This window comes from Erithacus rubecula, assembly GCF_903797595.1.
Source record: "Erithacus rubecula genome assembly, chromosome: 5".
Taxonomy (NCBI): Eukaryota; Metazoa; Chordata; class Aves; order Passeriformes; family Muscicapidae; genus Erithacus; species Erithacus rubecula.
This window is the reverse complement of record NC_136687.1, coordinates 24,745,629-24,769,090: the sequence shown is the minus strand read 5'-3', so window position 1 is coordinate 24,769,090 and position 23,462 is coordinate 24,745,629. Positions and strand designations below refer to the sequence as shown.

Sequence of the window (23,462 nt, the reverse complement as noted above, 5' to 3'; positions counted from 1 at the left end):
TCCCAAAGCCGGATAAGTGTGCTAATTTTAATGCTGCTCATTTTCTAAGACAGTTGCACTTTCTGAAATGATCATGATTCTGTTGCAGTTTGGACAAAGTTAAAAGCAGTAAAACAAAGCTCCATCTGTAAACCAAGTAAGCTTGAATTTTCATTAAAGATCTTCCCATTGGTTCCTAAAAGTTTTATCTTAAAGTTCTTTTCAGCATGTCAGAGTGGTTTAAACCTTGGTATTGGCATGTGGAGATTATTAGGCTGCTAGTTCATATTTAGCCTGGGTTTGTGGATCCTGAAGAGGATACAAGGTTGATCCTCTGAGAGTAGACCTTCCAGCATGTTAACCGTTTGTACTTTTACATTTTCTACTTCTCCTACTCCCTAACTTCTCTGAAGTTCTGACATTCATGGTAATGGTTGTTTGGTCTGTTTTTCAAAAGTTTTCCACAGATGGAAGTGTTATGTGGAATACAATGGCCATGGAATCTAAAGGAGTAACAGGGACTCCTTATCCCTGCTCTGCCATGAGGGACAAACAGGCAGGTTGGCCTTTTCCCTTCCCTGCTGGTATCCACTTGGAATAAGGCAGGAGTGGTCAATTAAATAAAAAAAAATCCCCGATTAGATGTTTGTAAAATCATTAAAAAGGGGATGAGATCTGAGTACACAGTGGGCAACAGAGTCTCATCCATATGGTTATCCATTTCTCTATTACCTCCAAAAAAAATCCAGAGAAAATAAAAGTCCCCTCTCTTTTCCTTGTCTCTCTTTGCTTTTATAATACATATGGGACAGAGTAAATGTGTGGCTGTCTTCCAGTCTTTTCAGTCTGATGTTGTGCTGGTGCACACCATCTGCAGTCAAGGTCACAGCCTCTCTGAATGCTTTCATTTCTGGGATAATTATTTTTGTAACCTGTAATAGAAGTAAAATATTTAGAATTGTGGTTGCATTGAGTCTAAACAGGTTTACTCACAATACATTGTTCTCTTTGTGCAGGCTTCTTACAAACCTCTGCTGAAACAGGTGGTGGAAGAGATCTGTAATCCTGATCGGCCCGATCCTGTTGATATTGAGCATATTTCATCAGGCCTCACTGATCTCCTTAAAACTGGATTCAGCATGTTCATGAAGGTAAACCAGCCTTCCCAAGCTCACCTGTAAGATTTTCCTGAGGTCAGAGCATCATGCAGCAGTAGCTGATTTTGTTGTAGTGTTCAACAGAACTTAAGGGGAGTTTAGGAGAGTTAAATTCTTGAAGGGGGCTGGGAAGAGCTTGAGACACCACATTGCAGGTACAGTGCAGACAGGTAGCACCTGCTGAACAGAACAAGAGGAATGCAGCAGACTGAACATCAAATAAGGGTGATGGTGGACACCAAAATAAGGATGATGTGTCTGGGGAGAAGCAATGTGACTTTGCTAAAGGGAAGTCCTAACTCACATAGTTTTTAGAGCTCTTCAGATACACCCAACAAACAAACTGATAAGCAAGTGTCAGTTCATAGTACCTACCTGGTATTCCAAAAGGATACATAGCACCTCATCAAAGGACTTTAAGGACATTCAGTACCCTTCAGATAAGAGAGGAGTAAATATAAACAATCTAGATTCACAGGGGATGAAGGAGGAGTTCTCCACATTCAATACCTCTTCTATAATTTCATGTGGTTCAACTTGTACCGTAGGAGGAGGAAGAAAGCTCGTAAGTTAGAAATTTCTTTGTGGATCCTCTCAGCATGTTTTAAGACAGTCATTCTACAAGAATTTACTCTTCCTTACAAATTAGCCCATGCTAAGTGTCCACTAAATATTTACAGAATGTGGAGTGTGGAGTAGGCATCATGTTGTACATTCCTGAATTCTCCGTTGAAAACAACCCTAAATTAACATCAATACTATGGTTATGAGTACAGTACATTGCAGTACTGTGCTCAGTGGTCTTCTTTCAGTTTTACCATCATCGCCCCTCCACATGGAAAAGACATCAGCAAACTGTGTGAGGCAGTGGACACAAGTTGCAGCAAGGGAAATTCCAGTTGAATAAAGGAAAATATTCTAACTGTAGCAGTGGTTAAGTCCAGAGAATTCTCCATCTCCATTGAATATCTCTAAGATATTCAAATGTTGGCCAAAAAAAGCCCTGAGCAACCTGATATTTTGAAGTTGGCCCTGCTTTGGGCAGGAACATGAACTAGATGAGCTACAAAGACTCTTTCCAACTTTAATCTGTGATTCTATGGTAATAGAAAAGAACAAAAGGTTTTTTTCTCTTTTGTGAAAATTCCTGCTAGACCTGCATTTAAAGTCAAGTGGCAAAAATAGTTTTGACTGTTATGTTGAACTATTCTAGAACCCAGTACCAGAATAACCAAGTTATTTTTCTGTTATTTCAAAGGAAGCTAGAATTGACATATAATCAAGTAAGCCTAAAGGCCAGTGTTTCTTTTCAGGAATCTGTTTCCACAGTTGAAATGGATTTCCAATATACATTCAGTTAGGTTCCTAAATTGAAATTCTCAGCTCTTCACAGCTAATGATAAAGCCCTAGGACAACAGAGGATACTTGTAGAATAAGTGACCCAGTGTATCTCCGTTCTTGTGTCAGAACTGAAAAATTTATGCCAACACTCCAAAAATAGTAAAATTAAAAGCACATTTCACTATCAAAGCAATCAGGCTCAAGTAACTTTTTTATTATTGTTTTCATTTACCAGTAATTCTCACAATTCTATTGATCTCAATTTTTTTTATATTGCAGAATTTTTAGGCAGGAATATAGCTTATTCTTAAAAAGAAAAAAAATTAGAAAAGAATATAAGGACTTCAGAAGGCCTAAATGGTTAGATGGAGACATTGACACCTTTAACTAGTTTGAGGAGTAATCTGTCCATCTAGAAGGTGTGGATGTAGGGGTGTGCGTGAAAGAGAGAGAGACTTAAGTAGTTATGACAATATGTACCTACCTGTAAGTGCATCTTTCCTGGTAAGACAAATATTAAGAGATGAGCAAGTGAACTTTGTGTAGGATAAACATTTCATAGGCATCATCACATCACAAATATGTGTCCATGCTTGCTCTCTTAGTTTGTAGCCTGGCTTGCTGGCATGTGCTCAACTGTTACATGAATGAGTGTCTGAGCAGTTTGTATTTCTGACACAATCACAGCACAGTAATTATTTTGTGAGCTTCCTTATTTTTGTTTCTTTCTCAATGCCTGAATATAAATGCCAACTCACATAAAAATACTTTGGTGATTGCCTCAGGTGTGTTAGTTCAGGACAGACTTTTAAAGATACCTCTCATCCAGAAGTTGTTTGTCTGGCAGATGTGTTTGTTTTGAAGCTAAGGGATGGTGAAAGGAAAAACTCCCCTGCCTCAAGGACTCCTGCTTTGACTGCTGCTCTAGACCACGTGTATTATGATGATCCTATGATATTATGATGGATTATGATGATTATGACCTTGCTAGCATTGATACCAAGTGCCCTACACAGCAGCCTAGTTTCTGGTGGTTGACATGTTTTCCTTTTTCCAGTTATTAAGCTAAATTAATTGGTTTCTGGTTGGTCACAAATACCAGAATCATCAGTGCTGATGTTTTTGTTGGATGAGTTACAATATGAGATATGAGAAATATGAGAACAATAATGACTGTTTTTGCTGAGTTTTCTCAGTGTTTTGTGAGCTGCCATGAGAAGAAACCTGTCCTCTAATACCTTCCTGTTTCAGAGTTTTATTGGCCACTGCCAACCTGTTTTGCCACTTCCTCCTCTCTCTCATCCACACAGACACGTGCACCAGCAAAGAGCCCTCTGACCACCAGCATCCTGAGCATACCCTGTATGATGAGCTCAGAGCTGGGAGAAGGCCCTGATGTCCTGCTGGGACACTCTCCTGGCTCAGGGCATCATCCCCCCTTCTTCTGAGCTCTTTCGTGTCAACATAATGGTTTTGAGAGATTTTTTGTTAATCTTTTTAATTGTCTGAGACAGCTTTCTGAATTTTTTTTAATGTATGGCATTTTGGAATGTAAGTGAATTTCACTCAGGGATTTTGGCAAAATTCAGAATTCACAGTAAATTCAGAGGTGGTGGAAATGTCCCAAATCAACCAAACTGTAGAAGGATCCCAGCTGATACATATTGCTTTTGCTGCAATCCATTTCAGTTCTTCTGTATCCTCTTCTGTAACACTGAAATTACTTGTGTTTAACTACATGCAGCCAGTTCCTTCAAAAGAGAGAGTCTTGGGTGGTTGTATTATCAAACAAAAAAAAAATATTGGCAGAAACTTGCATTCTTAACACAGCCAAATATTTTGTACCCAAAGTATTGTCCTCCTTCAAAACACTTACACATAGCATAACAAAATTACAGATTCCAAGACTCTTTTCATTTCTGTTTTAATTTAATTTAGAGTTTGCATGCCTAATAGTATTTTTAATACGCATTTCTGGAATTTGTGGTTTGAACTTTAGTCTTCTGCTAAATAGTAAGTTTTATATAGGCACCATGTGTTTGGATCTAGGTTTATTTTGACTGAAGGAAATGATTTGTCAAGATATTTTCTCTTTAGCATTACCCTGAAAGCTCATATTTTCTGATTCTTATACTGGGTGTCCTTTCAGTATGCCCAATGTTATGCAGGCATATGTATTATGAGTTTGTTTTTGCTAGGAAAGATATTAAGAATCATAGAATTCCAGAATCACAGAGTATTCTGAGTTGGAATGAGCTGACAAGGATTATTGAGTCCTGCACACCACCTGGCCCTGCACAGCACCATTCCCAAGTATCACACCGTGTGCCCAATGATGTTATCCAGGCAGGCATGGTGTAGTGACCACTTTCCTGGCAAGCCTGTTCCAGTGCCTTGGAATTGTAGTATATATGCTATCTGTGCCATCAGCTCAAAGTCAGGGTGGGTAAGAGAATAAGTACTCAGTGTGCAAATACTCAGCTTGCTAATACATCTGTCTAAGGCTTTTCTACTAGCTTCAAACACTCAGGAATTCAAGAGCTCCTTGCCTGGGGAGCAGCATTGAACAAGGGACCCCCATGTAATCAAAGCCAGCTAGCCTGGAGAGAACATGGCATCTCCCTGTGCTTCAAAAGGGAGAGTCCTTGCTGGAGGTTACCAGGCAAAAAGCCAGACAGACCTGCAGGATGAAAAAGTGCCAAAAGACTAAATATAGGAAAGCCACAATAAGGAAAAGAAGGGGAACTGCACCCCAGGAGCTGGAGCCACAAGGATCAAAGGAAGCTGCTGTGGTGGGGAAAGCCAAAGAACCCTGCTCTGCCCAAGCATGGGTTGACACCACTTTCATTCTGTTGAGTGAATGCTGTTAAAAGCCTACACTCATGCAAGGAAAGGAGGCAAAGGGTCTAAAAAGGAATTAAAGTATTTTGTCACTTTCAGAGCCAAACATTTGGAGTGTTTCATGCTCCAGGGTGATGTGACAAGAGGAATTGCATGGGCTCTGTTGACATCCCTCCCAAAGAATGGATCAAGGTAGTGTCAGGGGAGTGCGTTTTCTCAAGAAGGAAACAGTTTGCTGGGAAACAGCAAAGTCATCACACTTCCAAAGTAGCTAAGAGGAAACTGATGTAAAGCATCACCTTCACATTTAAAATTAAAATGCAGTTTTATAAAGTCTTAACTGAAGTGGGATGTTAGTTTGTTAAAGATAATTGGGAAAAAATTTAAAAAGTATTTTCTTGGAGCTAAATTTTCTATTAGTTGCAAGGCAGTCATAGAAACATTGAAAACTCTGAACTGAAACAAGCTATAAACTGATTTTATACTATAATGGACCTGATTTATTTTTACTGGATGAATTGTAAAAGATTATTCACTCCACCAGTGAAAACACATTGCATAAAATTCTTCTCCATGTTGACCTCAGGCAGGGATTCCAGCATGTTTAGGCTGGACTCCTTGCTTCTACTGGGTAGTAATTTACCCCTCATTCCTTAAAGTCTCCTGTGTATGTGTATCCAAAGTAAACATCCACCCAAGTACTCTCCTCCCACTCTGGGAAAGAGAGGAAAGTAATGAAGAAGGAATGGAGGGAGAAACCCTGAGACTTCAGGAGCAGCTACATAGGTTTCAGCAAAATCCATGGGGATTTTATTTCCCAACAAAGAGTTAATTAGTTCTAACTGGGCATCATCCCCATTGATTTCCCTCTCAGCTGCTACAGCATTCCATGAATATTTCTTTCTACGCTTCCTCTTTGGTATTCCTCTAGCTACCTAGGGAGCTGATCACTAATAATCCATAGGTTTGGACCTGCATGAAGCAAGTACAAATAATGCTTTTCTTCATTTCACAGGTGAATCGCCCTCACCCTGGTGATCATCCTCTTCTGATCATCTTTATGGTTGGAGGAGTGTCAGTCTCTGAGGTGAAAATGGTGAAGGATTTGGTAGCAGCACGCAAACCTGGTACCCAGGTAAAAACAGCTCTAAGCATACAGTTCCTATCCAAACAAAAACTAAGAAAATTCAGCAATGTTCCCTATAGCACTGGTACCAAACCTACAGAAAGTCACAGCCAGATGGTTAGGAGTGATGTTAGTATTTTGCTGTAGAAACATCTGTAGGCAACAAGTATTCAACACCAAATCTCTGTTTTTTCAGGTTATAGTCAGCAATAATAGTTCAAACTCAGGTTGGAGAGTTCAGAACAGACTGGTATTAATTTGAAGTAGCTTTTGTTATGTCTCAAAAGATTAGTTTCCTTGTATTCTTTAGAAATAGAAACATTTGCTGTACAAAAAAGTTACAGGGTCCCTGGCGGTGCATCTACAGGACACAGTGCAGGGATACTCAGGAGTCTGGATACCACCTAGTGACTTTCCAGTGGTAATCCTGCAGGCACACAAAACCTGAATAAACTGAATGGAGGAGGGAGAGGAGGAGGATGGGTGAGCTCTGGTGGCACCTGAGATGTTAAAAATCATCATTAATTGTGGAGGACCAATCAGGTGTCTGTTGAGTACTGCAGACACACAGGGCATACAAAACCTCTGAAGTGCTGTGTAACCAGCTGCATCATAAACATAACTCTGGTTTCTAGGGTGGCTTGTAAACATCTTGTTTTCAATTCATGTGGAAGGTGTTTTTGATTAGTGAGAAATCATTAACAAAATGGAGCCAACCAAAGGCACATCAGCCCTTCAGTTTGACATGTGCTTTCCATGTTTCAGTTGTCCTTGCAAGACAGTCTCAAGCAGTATTTTGTAAGATGGAGTACCATTTTAGCAGTTTTTTTATCTGATAATGCATTTCTTTCTTCCCCATTAGTCTACTCTAATCTCCTCAAAATAGTAAATTAAATTTTCCCTCTTGGAGGGGAATTGGGTTGTGACACACTGATGGACAAGTTAATCCACACACAAAATGTATTAAGACACCCTGAAAGATAAACAGAGGGTTAACATCTGATTTGGTTGAGAACTATGCAGGGAGATTTCCAACGGGCTTTCTAGAGGGACTTAAGGCTTGACAGTGGTGACATGGGATCTGGTGTTGCTTTGCTTTGGCTTAACCCTGGCAGCAGGTCACCCTCTGAGGCAGATTCCTAAAGCATTTTAAGCTTTTACTGCATTGCACTTTATCCAAAGATGCTGTGTTAGAGGTGAAAGAACTTCAGGGGAGAGGCGGGAGGAAGAAAGAAGAAACTAAGCAGTTGTGCAAGTCTCTGACAAAAAAAAGTTTGTGAGTTTGTTGGCTTTACCTGGATTTCTGCACTATAGCTTGAATATGCACCACCTGTTTAGGATTATTCTCTTTTCAAAAAGCCAGGCATTTATCTAACTCAAGCCAGGGTTTAACAGAGCCTTTTTGTGCTGTTCAGGCCTTCCAAGTCCTTTCCAGTCAAACAAAGCACTAACATTTATACTGATTACTGGCTCTTGGAAAAATGGAGAAATGTGTAAGTACAAAAATTGAGTAAAGTAATTGAAGAAAAACTGACAGGGTGCACTAATTACTTCAGCAACTGTTTGGAGTTGAGGCGAATGACATTTAAATGTGGAATAAGAGACACATTTCCATCCACAGAACTGCTCTGCACCTGAACATGAATGACGATTTTATTTCTCATGAAGAAGCACAAAGGAATACAATGTTGCCTATGCACCATTTGGTTTTGGATGGTGGTAAATAGCTCCCCAGAACTAGTGAGGAGTATTTTTGAAGGAAAAATTACTTCTCCTTTTCTGCTTTAATCAGGAGAGTTATAAAGGGGGCAGAGCATGAGAGAATGTTTCCCCCTCCCTTCTGTCATCTATGTAGTTGTGGCTGAGGCAGGCAGACTGATAAACTCTTTCAGATGTTAGGATGCACCTAAAGGATGCACCTTTAGATGTTGGCTGAATCCTTCCCTGCCTTCTGCTGCACTGGGGGGAAACTTCCCATTGGAGTTCAGTGGATCAGAATGGGACTCCTGGCTCTTCCACCTTGGCTGCCACTAGGAGGGGATAGCCCTTCAGGTGAAGTGTGAAAGACAGGCATAGTGCAAGGCAGGCACAGGTACAGAACAAGGAGAAGGTCTGCAAGGGACTGCCCTGAAGAGAGCTGCCTGGAGAAGAGAGGGACATTACTTATCTGGGCAATTCCCCTCTTTGTAAAAATGAAAGAACAAACATTCACATTTATCCTCCTCAACAAGCCCTTGGAGATACTAGAGGTAAAGGAGAGAAGTCCTGCTGTATTCAAGCATCTTTTCTGAGACCTTAAAGTTGCAGATCTCATTTTTCTCTGTGGGCTTGCTATTTGTTGCACAAATCCCCTGAGGGTTCAGTGGTAGGACTCCAAGAAGAAATTGCTTTTATCTGTCAATGGCTATTGTTGATGTTTGGCTTATACGCTCAAAAAATTTTGGTAACGTGTCCCTTCGTGTTTTTCAGAGTTAAGCTGCATGATAACAAGATGAGCACATACTGTGCTATAGTCTGATTCTCGTGTAACATAAGAGAGTGTCAGCCTTTGGCATCTTCTAGTTACAGTTTTTCAGGCTTATGAAGGAAGAGATAATCAGTGTCAGTTTGCTGAAGATTGTGTGGGTGGACAAGGGAAGAGGAGAAGTGAGGGGGAGCTACCAATACAGAAAGGATCTTTTCAGTATCTGAAGTGAAAAGATGAAAGAAAGAACAACAAAAAAAAGTTGAAATGCAGCATTACCACATACTTAAGCCACATGGAGGACCGCATAAGGCATTTGATAGCTGCTGCAGTAGATGGACACACAGACATAATCTGTTGTTGATGTTTGTGCTTCCTCTCCTTGCTTTTGTGCTAAAGAAGCAAATGCTAAAGAAGCAAATTCATTTTCAAGTGAGTTAGTGTGATTAAATCTGCCCCAAAAACCCTGCCTGCAATCCTGACCATATGAACATTGCTAAACTTGGGGCAGTGTGACCTTGGATTAGATCCTCACAGCAAGAGTGTACACACTCACTCCTAGATGATAGCTTTGCTCTGCAGAGAAGCCTTCACACCACATAATTATATACTGGTTTTCACTTAGGGAAAACAGATACCTGCACCTAGCAGAATGTGTATCATGATTGTAGTGAGCAATGTTTTCATTCATCAGACCCGTCTGGGATTAAAAACTGGAAGGAACCAAAGGGATTACATTTGACAGTGCTCGAGGTTGAGCCTGAATGTGCAGAACAGCCTGTGCCTAAAAAAATGTTTTGGAACAGGGAGTCTGGCTCCCTGCAGGCTCTTCTGTGGTGCTCACCTTACCTTCAACTGAGAGGAAACAGTCATCACTCAAATCTGTGCCATAGGGAGAGGAAACCTCGGCTTCATCAGCTGGTGCCTCGTAGTAAATGCACTGGCAGCCACAATAAATCACCAGGTAAGATGTGGGTAGGAATGTGTCAAAGCACACATTCATTAAGCATACACTACTACCAGTCATTATGCTCCTTAAAGGTATTTAACTACAGTTATTAACAAGCAGACAGTTTCGCTGGACAAGTTGTATTGCCCTGTCAGTAAACACCAGAAACAGCCAGCCTGCCTAGAGCTGGGTTAAGCTAACAGTTACTATCTATGGCTCATTAGTGCTGTCTCAATCCCTTTCAGTTTGACTTGTTGCATCTTGTTCCCCTTCTTTCAGGTAATTGTGCTCTCCTCTGTACTCCTGACACCACACAGTGCTGTTGAGTTGTTGTTTGCCCCAGACCGTCTCCAGCTTGATGCTCATATCTGATGGGGGAGGCTGTGGAGATGAGTGAGTGCCTTGCCTGAAAACATCAAATCCCTGCTGTCACTCTTCTCAATAGCCCTCCAAAAACTGATGTGTCAGCTGCTTCAATTACAAGTCCCAGTGAAACAGCTGGCTGCAAGGGAACATCTGCAGCTCATGGGCAGCTCTTCAAAATGGTCCAGTTGGCCAACAACAAATCTCCCCTCCTCGATAGCACTGTGCTGAATTGCTGAATCACTCCCAGCCTCACTCAGCATGGTAAGGGTCATTATTGTTTGTAATAATTCCCTAGAAAAGGAGCAGCTGAGAACCAGGTGATGCACAATTTGCACTCTCCAAGCAGTACCATTTTTCCTGATGGTTTTGCTGGGCTTATGGCTGGTGGGAAATGCTGCTAAGGGAGTGAGAGGCAAGAACAATCCACCCTCTGTCATGGTACCTAGCAAAATGTGTGCCTTATACAATGTTAACAACATTTTACTGTGTCCCTCACCCCAGAGAGATCATGGAACACAGCCCTGATTTAGCTGGCACAGCAGCTCCCAGCCTGGTGATGCTCTTTCAGCAGGACTGTTGGAGGCAGGGAAGCAGAGAGCCAGACCCAAGGGCTGGGTTACATGGTGCTTCTCTCTCAGCTTTCTGTTTCCTGCTCTAGTTTCTCCACCCACAGTGCCAGAAAAAAAGACAGTTTCTGATGGCATACTTCTCTGTAGATATATGCAGGAGGCCATATGGGCTGTGATGGTTTGATGATAACCCCAAAGGAATCTTCCCTTCACATGCATTTAAAAAAGAAAAAGAAAGAACAACAAAAAAAAAAAAGGGCATGATCCCATTTTCAAGAGGCCACAGCACAGATTCTTTCTTGAGCTAGATTTCTGAACAGCATGATTAGAAAACAGCTTTTATTTTTAATTTATGATCATGAAAGAGCTGCAGTCAAATTCAGTTATGCAATTTTTCTTTACAAAACTTTGCTACAATCTGTGATGAAAGAGCAGCAGCCAATGGAGATTTTAATTGCATATAGCACCGAGATTTCTGAATTGCAGCATAAAATGGTGGAGCTCTAAAGCTGCATCCTCTTGCTTCATCCAAGTAATGCTATGACTACAGCTTATACTGAGATAAGAATGTCAAATTAAGAGACATTCACTCTATCATAGCATTCTTTATTGTGCCAAAGGAGTAGATTAAATGGGAAGTAGTTTTTAAAATTTTGTTCACTAACAACTAGCATTAATTCTCCTAAATATTTATAATGGTCTTCAGAAAAGGGTTCATTTTGGTTTAAGTTCAATTTTGAGTGGCTGGAAGGAAACAATGGACTGATTATAAAGCATGGACAATGTTGCCTCTATGGCAGAGAAATTTATAAGAATTATTATAGAATGGAACTTTGTGCTATAAAAAAAATGAGAAATGCTATGAGATTGCAATATTAAAAGCTCGAGGAATAGTTTGAATTGAGCAACTGGAAAGCAATTAGCTGGTCTCTTAGTTTTTTTCTGTCATTCTGTACTGTTCAATCTTTCTTAGAATATGGTGGTTTTGTAAATTCTGTAATCAATAAAGCAATGCTCTCATAATGCCAAACCCAATCTGTCTTCTCCTTTTCTCCTAGTATGCAGAGCTACACATGCCAGAACTGCATATTCTTGCAACCCCTTTTATTTTTGCATTATTTGATTGTCCCTAGGAATCTAGGCCTTCTCTCTTGGTCCTGGAACATTTCCTACCCCCTGCTCCTAGCAGAAAGTCTTGCCTGTGTTCAGTGGCCATTGCTGAGCTCAGGTACTCACACCTCTGAGATGCTGCTGCTTTCCTGAGCTGATGGAGGCTACTGTATTGAAAAAGCAGGGGATGAGTCTAAGCTGACACTGGTGATCTTGCACTTCCTCTGGGTCAAGTAGCTCTGAGACAGAGAGTGGCTTTCCAGGCCCACACACACTGGGGAAATCTCCTCTCCTGTGGGGTCACAGCTCTGATAATTGATGCTGGAACTCAGCCACCATTCATACTTAAGTACTTATAGACCAAAAGTACAGTGGAGTCTTTCCAATGACCCTAGTGCAATAGTAAACTTATTTTTAGGAAATAGCTGTAGCAGCTACATGGACCCTGTGCTTGGGGAAAAGGTCAAGGCATGAGCAATCTCCTGCCAGTTCCATGTGAGTGGAAAAAGCACAGCAGAAAGTTGCATGGGCAGGTGCAAGACCATATTAAAGTGTCTCTGAGTCCTCCTGCAACACCAAGCAATACTCAAAAAGCAAGGAGAAAACATAAAGCTACCCCTTGGGAAATTTATTTACTTCTCTATTAATTAGCTAAGCACTATTTGGTATAAGCTTAGAATAGAAGGGCAAGCTCAGTTTTGTTTACAACTCAAATTCATAAGTCACTAGGGTAGTAACTCATGGGCCCAAAAGATTATCATCAGCAGGACCTTGTATCACTTCTTTTCAGCTGTGGACTAACAAGAATCAGCCTAGCACCAGCACAAGCATCCTCCTCAAGAAGGCTTTTGATAATGCTACTTTAAACATGGAAAAAGTAGTTGAAGATTTGCAATTTGATTAAGTTTTTCATGGTGATATAGCTCAAAACATAAAAAAATTATTTTTTTTTTAAAGAAAGTGGCAGTCACTTAGAATTCAAGACTTACCTCATACCATTTTTTTCTCACTAAAGACCAAAGTATTTTTGACAAGTGGAAATGAAGAATACCATTTTAATTTGAAAGGTCTTTGCCTTATTCACTTCCTCTCCTAGAAGGGTTTCTTAAAAGGAAGTTGTAAAGCACTTGTGAGAGCAAAACCCCTGTGGTTTATGCTAATCAAGCAACAGCATAGGCAGGAAAGGATACCTTGCTGTTTCTGCAGGAGATGTTAACTACCTTAAGAAAGCTATTACTTCATCTCAACATTTCACTGGTTGTTACTCCTTGTTTCTCACCCCCAAAGAACACACAAGGAAACATGCAATTCAAAAAATTTAATGTTGTACCAGGCAGTAAGAATGAAAAGTCCACGCCCTAGGAAGAGTAACTGTACACAAAATAAATAAGTTTAAACAAAAGCACAACTGGCTTTTTAAAGTGCATGTGTATAAGGCCCTTAGGCTCTGGATTCCATTGGCTCAATATTAAAAAAAAAAGTATTTATACAAATTTGCCATGTGTTTAAGAACGAAGAGGGTCTGGCTCAGCTCAGAACAAGACATCAGCTTCATTGCCTGGAGCCAGCAATGCTTCACACCTTTTGTTCTTTTTGTGCCTACTGCACACAGGAGACATAGAAAGAAAAAGGATATCTTAGAATGGCATCTGTAATAGACTATCACTCCACACACATTCCTCAGAAGCTCCATGTTGGATCATTTAGTCTGGAAAGTACTTTTAACACAGTAAAAGAGTTGCTTGTAATTAGATATGTTTACACCCTGTGGACAATAGCTTTGCATACAAAGAGTATGGTCAAGTTGTCAGCAATAACATGGCTAGTAAAAAATAAAGGACCATTGTTTACAGTCTTGATGCTCAGTCCTGTCCACTTATTTTACACTTATTATTACAGAACCATTTGATGTTTGCTTGTTTGTTTTGAAATACACAAAAAACCAGTTCTACTGTGCAATAAAATTAAACAGTTGCATCATGCTGTCCTTCATCCATGTGAGAACAAAACTCAAGTGGTTACTTCTGAACAGGGACTTGCAGTTCAGGACATTTCCCTGCTCACGCTGAGTTACAGCAAAAAGGTTGTTTCTGCACAAATGAAAGCCAAATCTGTCCAACTGGGGAAAAGGCAAATTGTTTCATTTACCAAAAAGTTCCCTTTCCAAATGAAAAGACCTATTCAGAAAGTCACATCCTAGAACTTTTTCAGGAGGTTTTAGAGTTTGGTTTTTTTCCCCCTTTTCTAATCTGATACTCTTCCTTTTTTTAAGGAACTGCTTAAAGACTCCTACCATGAAAAAGGCTACTCAAGCCATCCTCATTTCACAATGCCTTGGATTCTACATGTGCCAGTGTTAAACACCCCAGGTTTCAATCTCAAGCTAAACATTGGGTAGACCAAGGGCTGTGCTGTCAAACAGAAGTGACAGTCCTCACTTTGGCAGACAAAGCTTGCTTAAACCTTCTCTTCAGATCCTGCATGTTGGGTGATTTTGGCCGTGGAATAAGAGAGGTTCTCCTCCTCTCTGGGGTGCTGGTAATTTGCTGTTTATTGACTTCTTTACAGAGGAGATGGAAGGCATTGAAGACATTATTATAGTTTTCACTGACAGACACTTCATAGAAAGTACAGCCCAGCATATTGGCCAGCTGAAGTCCCTGCTGAGGCTCCACCTCTTTGATGTGCAAGAGATCAGCTTTGTTTGCCACAATGACGACAGGGACCATGTTCCCTGGATGCAGCTGTCGAACGTGGTGGTAGAGGTGACTGAGTAGTTCAAAGCTCTTATAGTCAGTGATGGAGAAGACAATCACCAGGGCATCTGCCCAGCGAATGCATCTGTTCAGCTGCTCATTACAATCCAGACTATGTTCATGGATCTGAAAAATGAATGGTCTCAAATTAGATAGCTGAAGTCATAAAAGATTAAAGGAGCCTGTCTTCAAGAGTCTGTAAAGCCAAATAGCATTTTACAGCTTCAGACATATATTTGGATTTCACATAGTAAGTATGAACTTAATCTGAGCATAGCGAATAAATGCAGATGTTGATTCAGCTGCAAAAAGCTGGAATTTAACACTGGAGTTTGCTATACTCAAGTGGAAAATTGACCTGAGTAGTTCTGCATGCAGAGAAAGACTTTGTAGTTCCACAGAATGGGAAATTAACTGGCTAGACAGTAAGTCTGGGGAAGCAAAGATATGAGCTGGAAGCATTTAGACCTGGAGTGTTGCCCAGTTCAAAAAGGCAACAATCCAGCATTACTCAGGTCTATACATACAAAACTAACTTGTGACACACTAATGAGCACAGCCACAATGTAGCAGAATTCACTCTGTCATACACATTTATAAGCTTGCTGGGCAGTGGTCATGGCATTTTCTCATATACCATATTTCACATATACCAATTTGAATTGTTTCTGGGTTCGTGCCTAATGTTCCCAACATATGAGGCACTTCAGTAATTCAGCCACTCAAAAGTAATGTGGCTTCAATGAACAAATAATTCATTGAAACAGCCTCTCAAACACAGCTGGCTTGACTGATTAAAACACAAGTTACTACCTCTCCCACACAGAACACCAAAATGAAACAGACAGCAAAACATTTTACAGAAAGACCCTAACAAGATGCTGCACAGAGGGATGCAAGCACACAAACATTTAGAGTTACTCTGGTAGCATGGTTACGTCTAGCTCACCTGAACTCCTGGAGTATCTTGCACTTGGATGGCCAACATCTCTCCATCCACCTGGATGTGTCTGCTGTAGAGATTACCTGACAAGAACACAACAGGTTCACAAGTGAAGTTACCACTCTACAGACAAGTGTTATTTCTGCTGCCCATTAGTTGTGTAGGGAAACTCATATTGCCACTCACGAAGCAAGAAAGCGTAACAAGCTTTTTGGGTGTTATATTTAAGATGTTACTAGAAACCTGGGATTAAATAATGAATTGACTTGTATTGAAGCTAGGCATTAAAAGGTAGGCAACTTGGAACTTAATCGCTCTTAAAAACTGTCTTATCTTTAATGATAAAGGTAAAAGTGCAAAATAACCAGCTCTCCTTACATAGAAAAGGAGTTTTCTTATCATGTAGTATTTCCACAATGTAGTGGAAAGAAATTTCAAGTAATTTCCTCAGCAAAAGGCTATATATTTTACACCAGCATTATTTTACTCTGTACAGTACTCACTGAATGAGGTACATAACATCACATCTCCATTTTCCCTCTTAAACTGGTCCTGCCTAACCCATGAGTGCTGCTGGTACTCGGTTTGCAAAAAAACAGTGCAACAGCAGGTTTACAGAGTGTTTTCTTATCTTAGCTAAAAGACTCCTTCAAAAAACAAAAAAGGGCTACTTTCCCCACATAAAGCGAATTGTGTCAGGGACCTGCAGTACAATCTCTCGAGCTGCTGCGCCCACAAGCCGCATGTGGCTGTGCCCGGTGCCCCTCCCGAGGGCTGCGAGCAGAGCGGGCAGGGAGCGGCTCCCCGGGAAGCGGCCGCGGAGCCGCGGGGCTCATTCAGCACCTGCCGAGCGCCCGCGGTGCCGGGGAGCGAGCTCTGCCCTGCCCACCCTGCCTCGGGTTTGCACCCTCTCTCTCAGGGCTTGCTCCCCCCAGCCCAGGGGCTCTCAGGGGAGGCTCCCCCCGCCCCGCTGCACCCCTACCCGACCCCCATCCCGGCGGGAACAAAGCCGCGCCGCCCGCCTACCTGCGTTCCGCTCATAGTCGCCGATGAACCGCCGGGTGAGGAACCGCACCACGAGCGCTGCGGGCACAGACAGGCACTATTAGCCGCCACGGACAGGCACCATTAGCCGCGCTCGGCCGCCGCCAGCCCCCGCCCGCCCCGGTCCGGTCCGGCCGCTGTCCCCTCACCTGTCTTGCCCACGCCGCTGCCCCCCACCACGGCGATCTTGACGAGGTGGGGCCGGGCGCTGGCGGGGCCGTCGCCGCCGGGCGCACACTCGGCGATGGTGCACATGCTCTGCGTCAGGCGCATCCCGGCCGCGACCCGCGCCCGCCGCGGCCAACAGCGCGCCCCCGGCCCTTTTCTCGCCCCCGCGGCCCGCCCCGGGCCCTGCCGGCCACTCAGAGCGCCCGAGCACCGCGGCGGCACGCCCCGAAACACGCCCCGAAACACGCCCCGAAACACGCCCCGAAACACGCCCCGAACCGCGCCCCGAACCGCGCTCCGCCCATGCCGGGCAGGGTGAGCCTCGGGCGGGATGCGTGGGGAAGGATGGCAGAAATGGGGAGTCTGTGTCTGTGTCTGTGTCTGTGTCTGTGTCTGTGTCTGTGTCTGTGTCTGTGTCTGTGTCTGTGTCTGTGTCAGATCTTCCCGCTCTCCGTCAGGCACCCGCAGCACCCTGACGGCCACGGATCGAGCGTTTGCGAAAATCTGGGCGCCGTCTTCTCCCGAAATCCCGGAGGCTGACTGACAGGCGCGGGTCCATAGAGGCTCACTCTGGTTCTCAGGCTGGCGGGTACATCGGTCCTGTGGCTGTCAGTCTGGGTTGCACCTGCCATCCTACATCTCCCGCCACCCACCTCTGGACGCCCTGCCCTGCCTTTGCCTTGCCCTTCTTTGCCTTGCCTTACCTTGCCCTGCCTTTGCCTTACCTTGCCCTGCCCTGCCTTTGCCTTGCCCTGCCTTTGCCTTACCTTGCCCTGCCCTGCCTTTGCCTTGCCCTGCCTTTGCCTTACCTTGCCCTGCCCTGCCTTTGCCTTGCCCTGCCTTGCCTTGCCTTGCCTGGCTATGAGACGTGACAGCAGACTCTGAACCATGCCGAGCAAAGGGAAAGGGTTTCATAGAACCTGGCATCTTGGTAACTAAGGTCATTGGAAATAGAAAATCTAAAGGTGAAAGTGAAGAGCATCACTCTCCTAAACAAGTTTTGTCTTCAAGAGGAGGAAATGCAGAGGATAAATAATGTCAGCTAGAAGTAGTTTCCTCAACCGGGAAAAAGAAACAGGGTGGTGCAGTCACTTGGCTTACAGATTGAAGGAAGTCTGGCAATATTTTGAAAATCAAGAAGCATTTTGCTTCTAGTTTTAATAAAGATGATTGCATGAAAGATGGATGCAGAAGGAAAATGGGAAGAAAGTCATGGGTAATTATTACAGCAGGGGAAAACAAATAAAACCAAATCTTGTCCAGTATGCAAGCAGGCCAAGCATGTGGGGATGAGGGTGAAAGGAGCAGAAACTTTCACTCCAGCACTCAAGTCATTCTGTAATACTTGCAGTGAAGAGGAGGAAAATAATTTACAATAATCCCGACAAATTTTGAAAGAATAATTAAAGATATGAGAATAAATGGAATAAAAACTAAGTATGCAATTACATGAGGTGTTGCTTCAGCAGGATATCTTTCTCTGTTTCCCTTTTTCTTCAAGAAATTAAATGGAGTAGATGTAGTCTGTTTGGGATCAATAATACCTGATGTTGTCCAGACAGGAAACAGCTGTTGAAGAAGAAAAGCATGTAGATCAGGAGACAATGACAGAGGGGTGTTCTATACAGGGAGTGTCAGACTGAAGGAAAGTGCTCTGTGTGATTCATCAATGCTCCTGTCATCCTTCATGTTTTCATTACAATGGTGTCATCACGAACACAAGCAAGCTAATGAAATCTGCTGTTGACAGAGCTGGGAGTAGTTAGTATATTGGGCAAACTGTGTGTCTCTTAGAACAAGTTTAATGAAAATATAATTAAATTCAAAAACATTAATGCAGAGATTAATAAAAAAATTTCTTCCATTGGCTATAAGATCAGCATTGAATAAGAGAGACTAGTTAATCTTGAGATGAGTAGGAGTTATTTAAAAAGGGAAGTGTAAACCCAGCAATGCCAGATAAGTAATTTCAGAAAAGATCTTCAGTAGAGTGTGTGATTCTGTCAGGCAGTCAAGAGTAAATCAGTGTTTGTCACGGTTTAACCCCAGTCAGAAACTAAGTACCACACAGCTGCTTGCTTGTTCCCCCCTGCCTGCGTCTCTTGGAAGGAGAATCAGAGAGAAAGTAAAGCTCATGGCTCAGGTAAGAACAGTTCAATAGTTGAGACAAAATAAAATATACAAAAGTGGGGCTTAGAAAATGGATGAGCCAAGAAAGTTAAAGCTTAGGGCCAATGTCAGCATAAGTGGGTATAAACTGGGTCAGAGTAGCAAAACACCAGAACACATCTCTAACAAGAGTGGAAGGAGCAAAATCAAGCCTAATTTCTATGAAATGGAGCTGGAGGATTTTATAGAAGAAAATATGTGTTGTGATTGACTCCAGTGGCAATGAGATTCAATGATCCCTCCTAGAGGCCTACAGAGATTATTCTAACATAAATAATTATGTTAACATACAGCAATGCATACAGCCTGGTGTCTCCAGCACATGAAAGGGTGTGGTAGAAACCACAAAAAGGGGAAACGGGAAAGGATGATGAAAATGAGACAACGCCTCAGTAAACTGGTTTTATAGAGGAGATGATTAATTAGGGACTGGATGAAAGTGCTAAAATAACTGGAGAATGGAATCTTCTTCCTCTGTCTCAAAATACCAAAAGCAAAACAGTCAGCCAGATTGAAAGGTGGAACCTCTGGAAAACTGAAATACAAAATATCTTCTTGTAAAGTGCATGCTTGAGTCACTGAGTCGATTTCTGTAGGAAGGCACTGGAACAAAAACTAAAATTACATCTGTAATAAAAAGAAGGATGCATTTATAAATAAGTATTTTTCAGTACTTGATGCTCCCTTAGAATTCATTAGCGGCAGTGAATAATCTTCTCAAATTTTGCACCAATTTCTTAAGTATTATGGACCAGAAAGATTTCTAAGGTGATGTGGACAGGCTTTCTCATCCATCAGTCTTTTGAACAAAAAATTTCTTGTATCATCCTTTCAGGCAGAAATTGCTGCTCTCAGAGATGAGGCCTTAGCCCAGGTCATCATGGGGCAGAGCTGGTGGGAATGCAATTCCACAGTGCAGGGACACATTCCTAGGGCTTTTTTTGTGCTTCTGGACAGAGGGTATGTTTGTATGTGGTTTTACACTTTCTATGAAGACACTGCCATCAACAGCCAGGGAATAAACCTTACTTTGTTGCCTAGTGCTTTGGTAATTCTTACTCAGTTCCTCAGAGAAAGTGCTGTGGATGTGGTGTGCAGAAACATTCCAGATGAGCATTTACTTTCCAAAGCACTGTGAGATCTTTCTGTGGCTTTATAAGAGTAAGTACAAGAAAGCTCCCTTTCCATGGCATGTGCTCCATGCTCCCAGCTTTTAAAGCCAAGTGAACCAGCCCCTGTGAAAAGCCTGAGAAAACTGGAGCTTATCCCTCCTCCAGCACCCTGCACCACCTTCCAAGAGCAAAACAAAAGTGGGAGGGAACAGAGATATTAAAAGAAACTACATAAGCAGGAAAACAACTTCTCTCTGTACTGGGAGAGATCTCCTGGCCAGCAGAAGCCAAGCTTACAGAGCAAGATACGATCTTCATTCCAGAGGAGAGAAAGGCGGGAGAGAGGGAACGACATGCTCCGTGCACTCTCACCTACTCACAGCCCTATGTGGTTTCTATAGCAGCACAATAGCAGACATTTTTCTCTCTCCACAAGAAAGCCTGAGTAATGTTCTGCAATTATATTAGTCTGCATTTTAATCAGATTTTATCTTCTTTTAAGCTTGCATTTTTTTCCCATTTCCTCTTTATGTAATGGTACCAAACTCTAATCCAAGAAGTGAAAAGCTCAAAGGTTTTGTTTTTCATTCAGGGCTGCCCATCTGCTGTCAGTATTTTTTTGTGCTGGTTTGTGCCTCCACAGTACAAGCAGTTGCTCTGCACACAGAGTGCTGGCAAAATGTCTTGAATTAATACAGTTTCTAATGTTTCATTCAAAAATGTATATGAGAGAACATAACAAAAATTTTGTTTACCATTTTAGGAATGCCTCAGGATCTATATTAAGCCTTCTAAAAACTATGGGATTAAAGTCACATTACCAACCTCTCTCAATCTCACCTGATGTTACAAGAGAGTCAGTTCATCAAGGGGCTAATGCCTGGGTTGCATTAGGGAAGGTCACTGACAAGTCCTGCTCTGCCAGGACAACTTTAGGATGATGTTGACACTGGCAGACAAGTTCTGGACCTGGTACTGTTTCTCCCAGTTGCTAAGTAAATGAAAAGTTTGTTTCATGTTTGTTCTGCAAGTCTAACTACTGCAGATCCTTTAAGTTTCTGGGGTCATCAGCCAGAAGTTGCATCCCTGAAATTGCAGAGAGGGAAGGCAGCATTTTGATTACCACCTCCCCAAAGTTCAGCTGGCACCTCTGGGCATGCATCAACTGGCCAGCTGCTGGGTGGCCCTGGGTGCTGGTGTCCTGCCCTGCTCAGGGTTTCAGGCAGGATGGCACACACCCTCACTGAGCAGGGCTTGAGCTGCCTTGTGCTGAGCTCATAAGATACTGGGAATGTTACATTTCTAACTTCTTTAGCAAGAAGGATGTAAATTCAAGTCATAGCTACAGACTACAACAGAAAGTTATGATGCGTGAATGTGTAGGTTGCAAAGTCAGTTGCAGAAAATATAGATAATGCCAGAAATAAGATTGCCTGGGCAACCTTAATCATCCTCCCACAGGCATATGCATTTTATTAGAGCCTTAATTGCATAATGTCCTACCATTACACTCTCTCCTGTCATACTGGCAGTCTGTCTTCAATTTGCCCATAGGAACAGAGAACCTAAATACATTTGAAGATCTGGATGTTATTCCACATTTCTTTTAAACCCTCAATTAATCAGCCCATGCTGCAACAGAGGAAGTATTCCCTTTGTACAGGAATTACTAACTCTTTCATAGGCTTATCATGATATATTTCAAAGATGAATGAGAAAAATTCAAACTCCAAGTAAACCAGGCTGCCCAAGCCCAGCATGTACCTGCCACTCCAACTCCTTCCAGTTGCTACCTCATCTTGAAACATCTCAATACTTTATGCACCCAAACACTCTGTGGCAAAAACCCACAAACACATTGCACTGGATAAGAGACTGCAACCCTGGAGTTTCTGAGATGAGCAGTTGAAACACAGGAGGAATCCTTCTCTTTCTACCTGAATGAACATCAAATCTCTCAGGACACTGGAGCAACTTGGTCAGGAAAGCTGAGAGAACCACACCTCAGCCTGCATGCCAGACCATGTCTCTGAGCCTTCTTCTGTAAACCTCACAGGCTGAAGCCAAGGGCTTCCCTAAAACTAAGGAGAAAAGAGAGAGCCTGGATATGTAGGCAGCAAGAAGATCATGTTAGGCCAAGTACCTGGCAGGAAAGGGTGATGGGATGGGTGGACGCTCCCCAGGAGCACCAGGCTTAGCTCTTTCAGGTATAAGTGGTGCAGCAAGAGGCTGTAAGGGCAATCAGGGGGGGAATGACAGTTTTACAAGAAGAGAGGAGGAAGGACAGACTTCCTCAGCCTAGCAAATGGTGCCTGTGAGAGGAGATGATTACCCATTGCCAGCTCTCATGAGAGGGACCATGGAGGAGAGCAGAGCTCCTTAGAGCAAGGAGCAGCTCGTCAGAGGGTTTTCCTTATAAGAGGGTTTTGCAGACCTTAAATGCCTAAAAGAACTAGGTAGTCTATTCCTCTTGTCTTTCAGCAGGAAATTGATCTGCATAGCATTTTACAACTGCAGCTGCTGTTAATGATCTGTAACAATTTTTTTAAAAAGCCTGGAACTATCAAATTTTCCTTAAGGAACCAGGTGATTCAAAACATTTTGTCAATATCCAAGCTAGATAAACAACAGAAAGGTAACAGGGAAAACCAGAAGGTAAGTGATTCCCACTTGGAAAACACTACTAACAAGCTATATAGGCTTGCAGACTACAGGAAATGGGTTATATTCTGCATCACTGTGTTTTTGTATCATAAATTTCTATATTCTGTTATGCTCGAGGCTCAAAACCACTGGTGATCATTAGTGAAGGATGTGTTTCAAAGCATTTAAATGAGCTGGTTTTGCTGTCAACAAGGCAGTCTTAAAAGTCTTAAAAACATCTTATTCATCAGTTTCAGGACCGTCATTGCCATTCACACAATTACTGTGCAGGCAGATGACTACAGATGAGCAGCCAAAAATTGTCAGAGGAATGGCATTCATTTTTATTAGCAAAAAAAATGAGACTTTGCAGCTACTGCAACACCCAACATTTTAATAACAATCCATTTTTCAACAGTACACTGTTCAGCTGGATAAATATGCACAAGGATTAAACACAGGAAGCTTAAGAGCAGATTGTCATCTATGTTTGTTTTCTATAAACCCCTTTGTGAGGATGATGAACTGCACCACAACAGAGAAGTATGGTTTAGTGTTATTATATAGATGACTCATATAGCATCTACAGTTTGACACAAGAGCACAGGTTTTTTGTTTCTTTTTTTTTCCCCCCTAAATAAAGCAAGTAGTCAGTCCAAAAATAGAAGTAACACTTGGAAGAATGCAGCTCCTGGAGGAATTACAAATTCCATCTACTGAAAAC

General features: G+C 42.3%; 2 protein-coding genes and 1 long non-coding RNA gene across 3 annotated transcripts in view; 1 reads left to right on the top strand and 2 right to left on the bottom strand.

Annotated features, from left to right (window-relative positions):
* The window catches only part of SCFD2 (sec1 family domain containing 2), a 187,687-nt gene extending 175,864 nt beyond the window's left edge, over positions 1-11,823 (top strand). Inside the window, exons 7-9 of the mRNA XM_079306142.1 lie at positions 996-1,130; positions 6,335-6,454; positions 10,138-11,823. Coding sequence (XP_079162268.1) covers positions 996-1,130; positions 6,335-6,454; positions 10,138-10,230 — 348 coding nt within the window. The 3' untranslated portion in view covers positions 10,231-11,823. The remainder of the gene's footprint in view (positions 1-995; positions 1,131-6,334; positions 6,455-10,137) is intronic.
* LOC306802242 lies at positions 928-1,572 on the bottom strand. The gene is made up of 3 exons (XR_013774321.1): positions 1,512-1,572; positions 1,155-1,316; positions 928-1,059 (listed from the first exon to the last, which is right to left on the bottom strand). It is a non-coding gene; the product is annotated as an uncharacterized lncRNA (long non-coding RNA).
* Positions 11,824-13,206: 1,383 nt separating the features above from the next.
* Positions 13,207-16,977, bottom strand: RASL11B (RAS like family 11 member B). The gene is made up of 4 exons (XM_079306160.1): positions 16,796-16,977; positions 16,629-16,685; positions 15,609-15,685; positions 13,207-14,785 (listed from the first exon to the last, which is right to left on the bottom strand). The coding sequence occupies exons 1-4, from the start codon at positions 16,917-16,919 to the stop codon at positions 14,318-14,320; spliced, it is 726 nt and encodes a 241-aa protein (XP_079162286.1). The 5' UTR covers positions 16,920-16,977; the 3' UTR covers positions 13,207-14,317.
* Between the last annotated feature and the right edge of the window lie 6,485 nt (positions 16,978-23,462).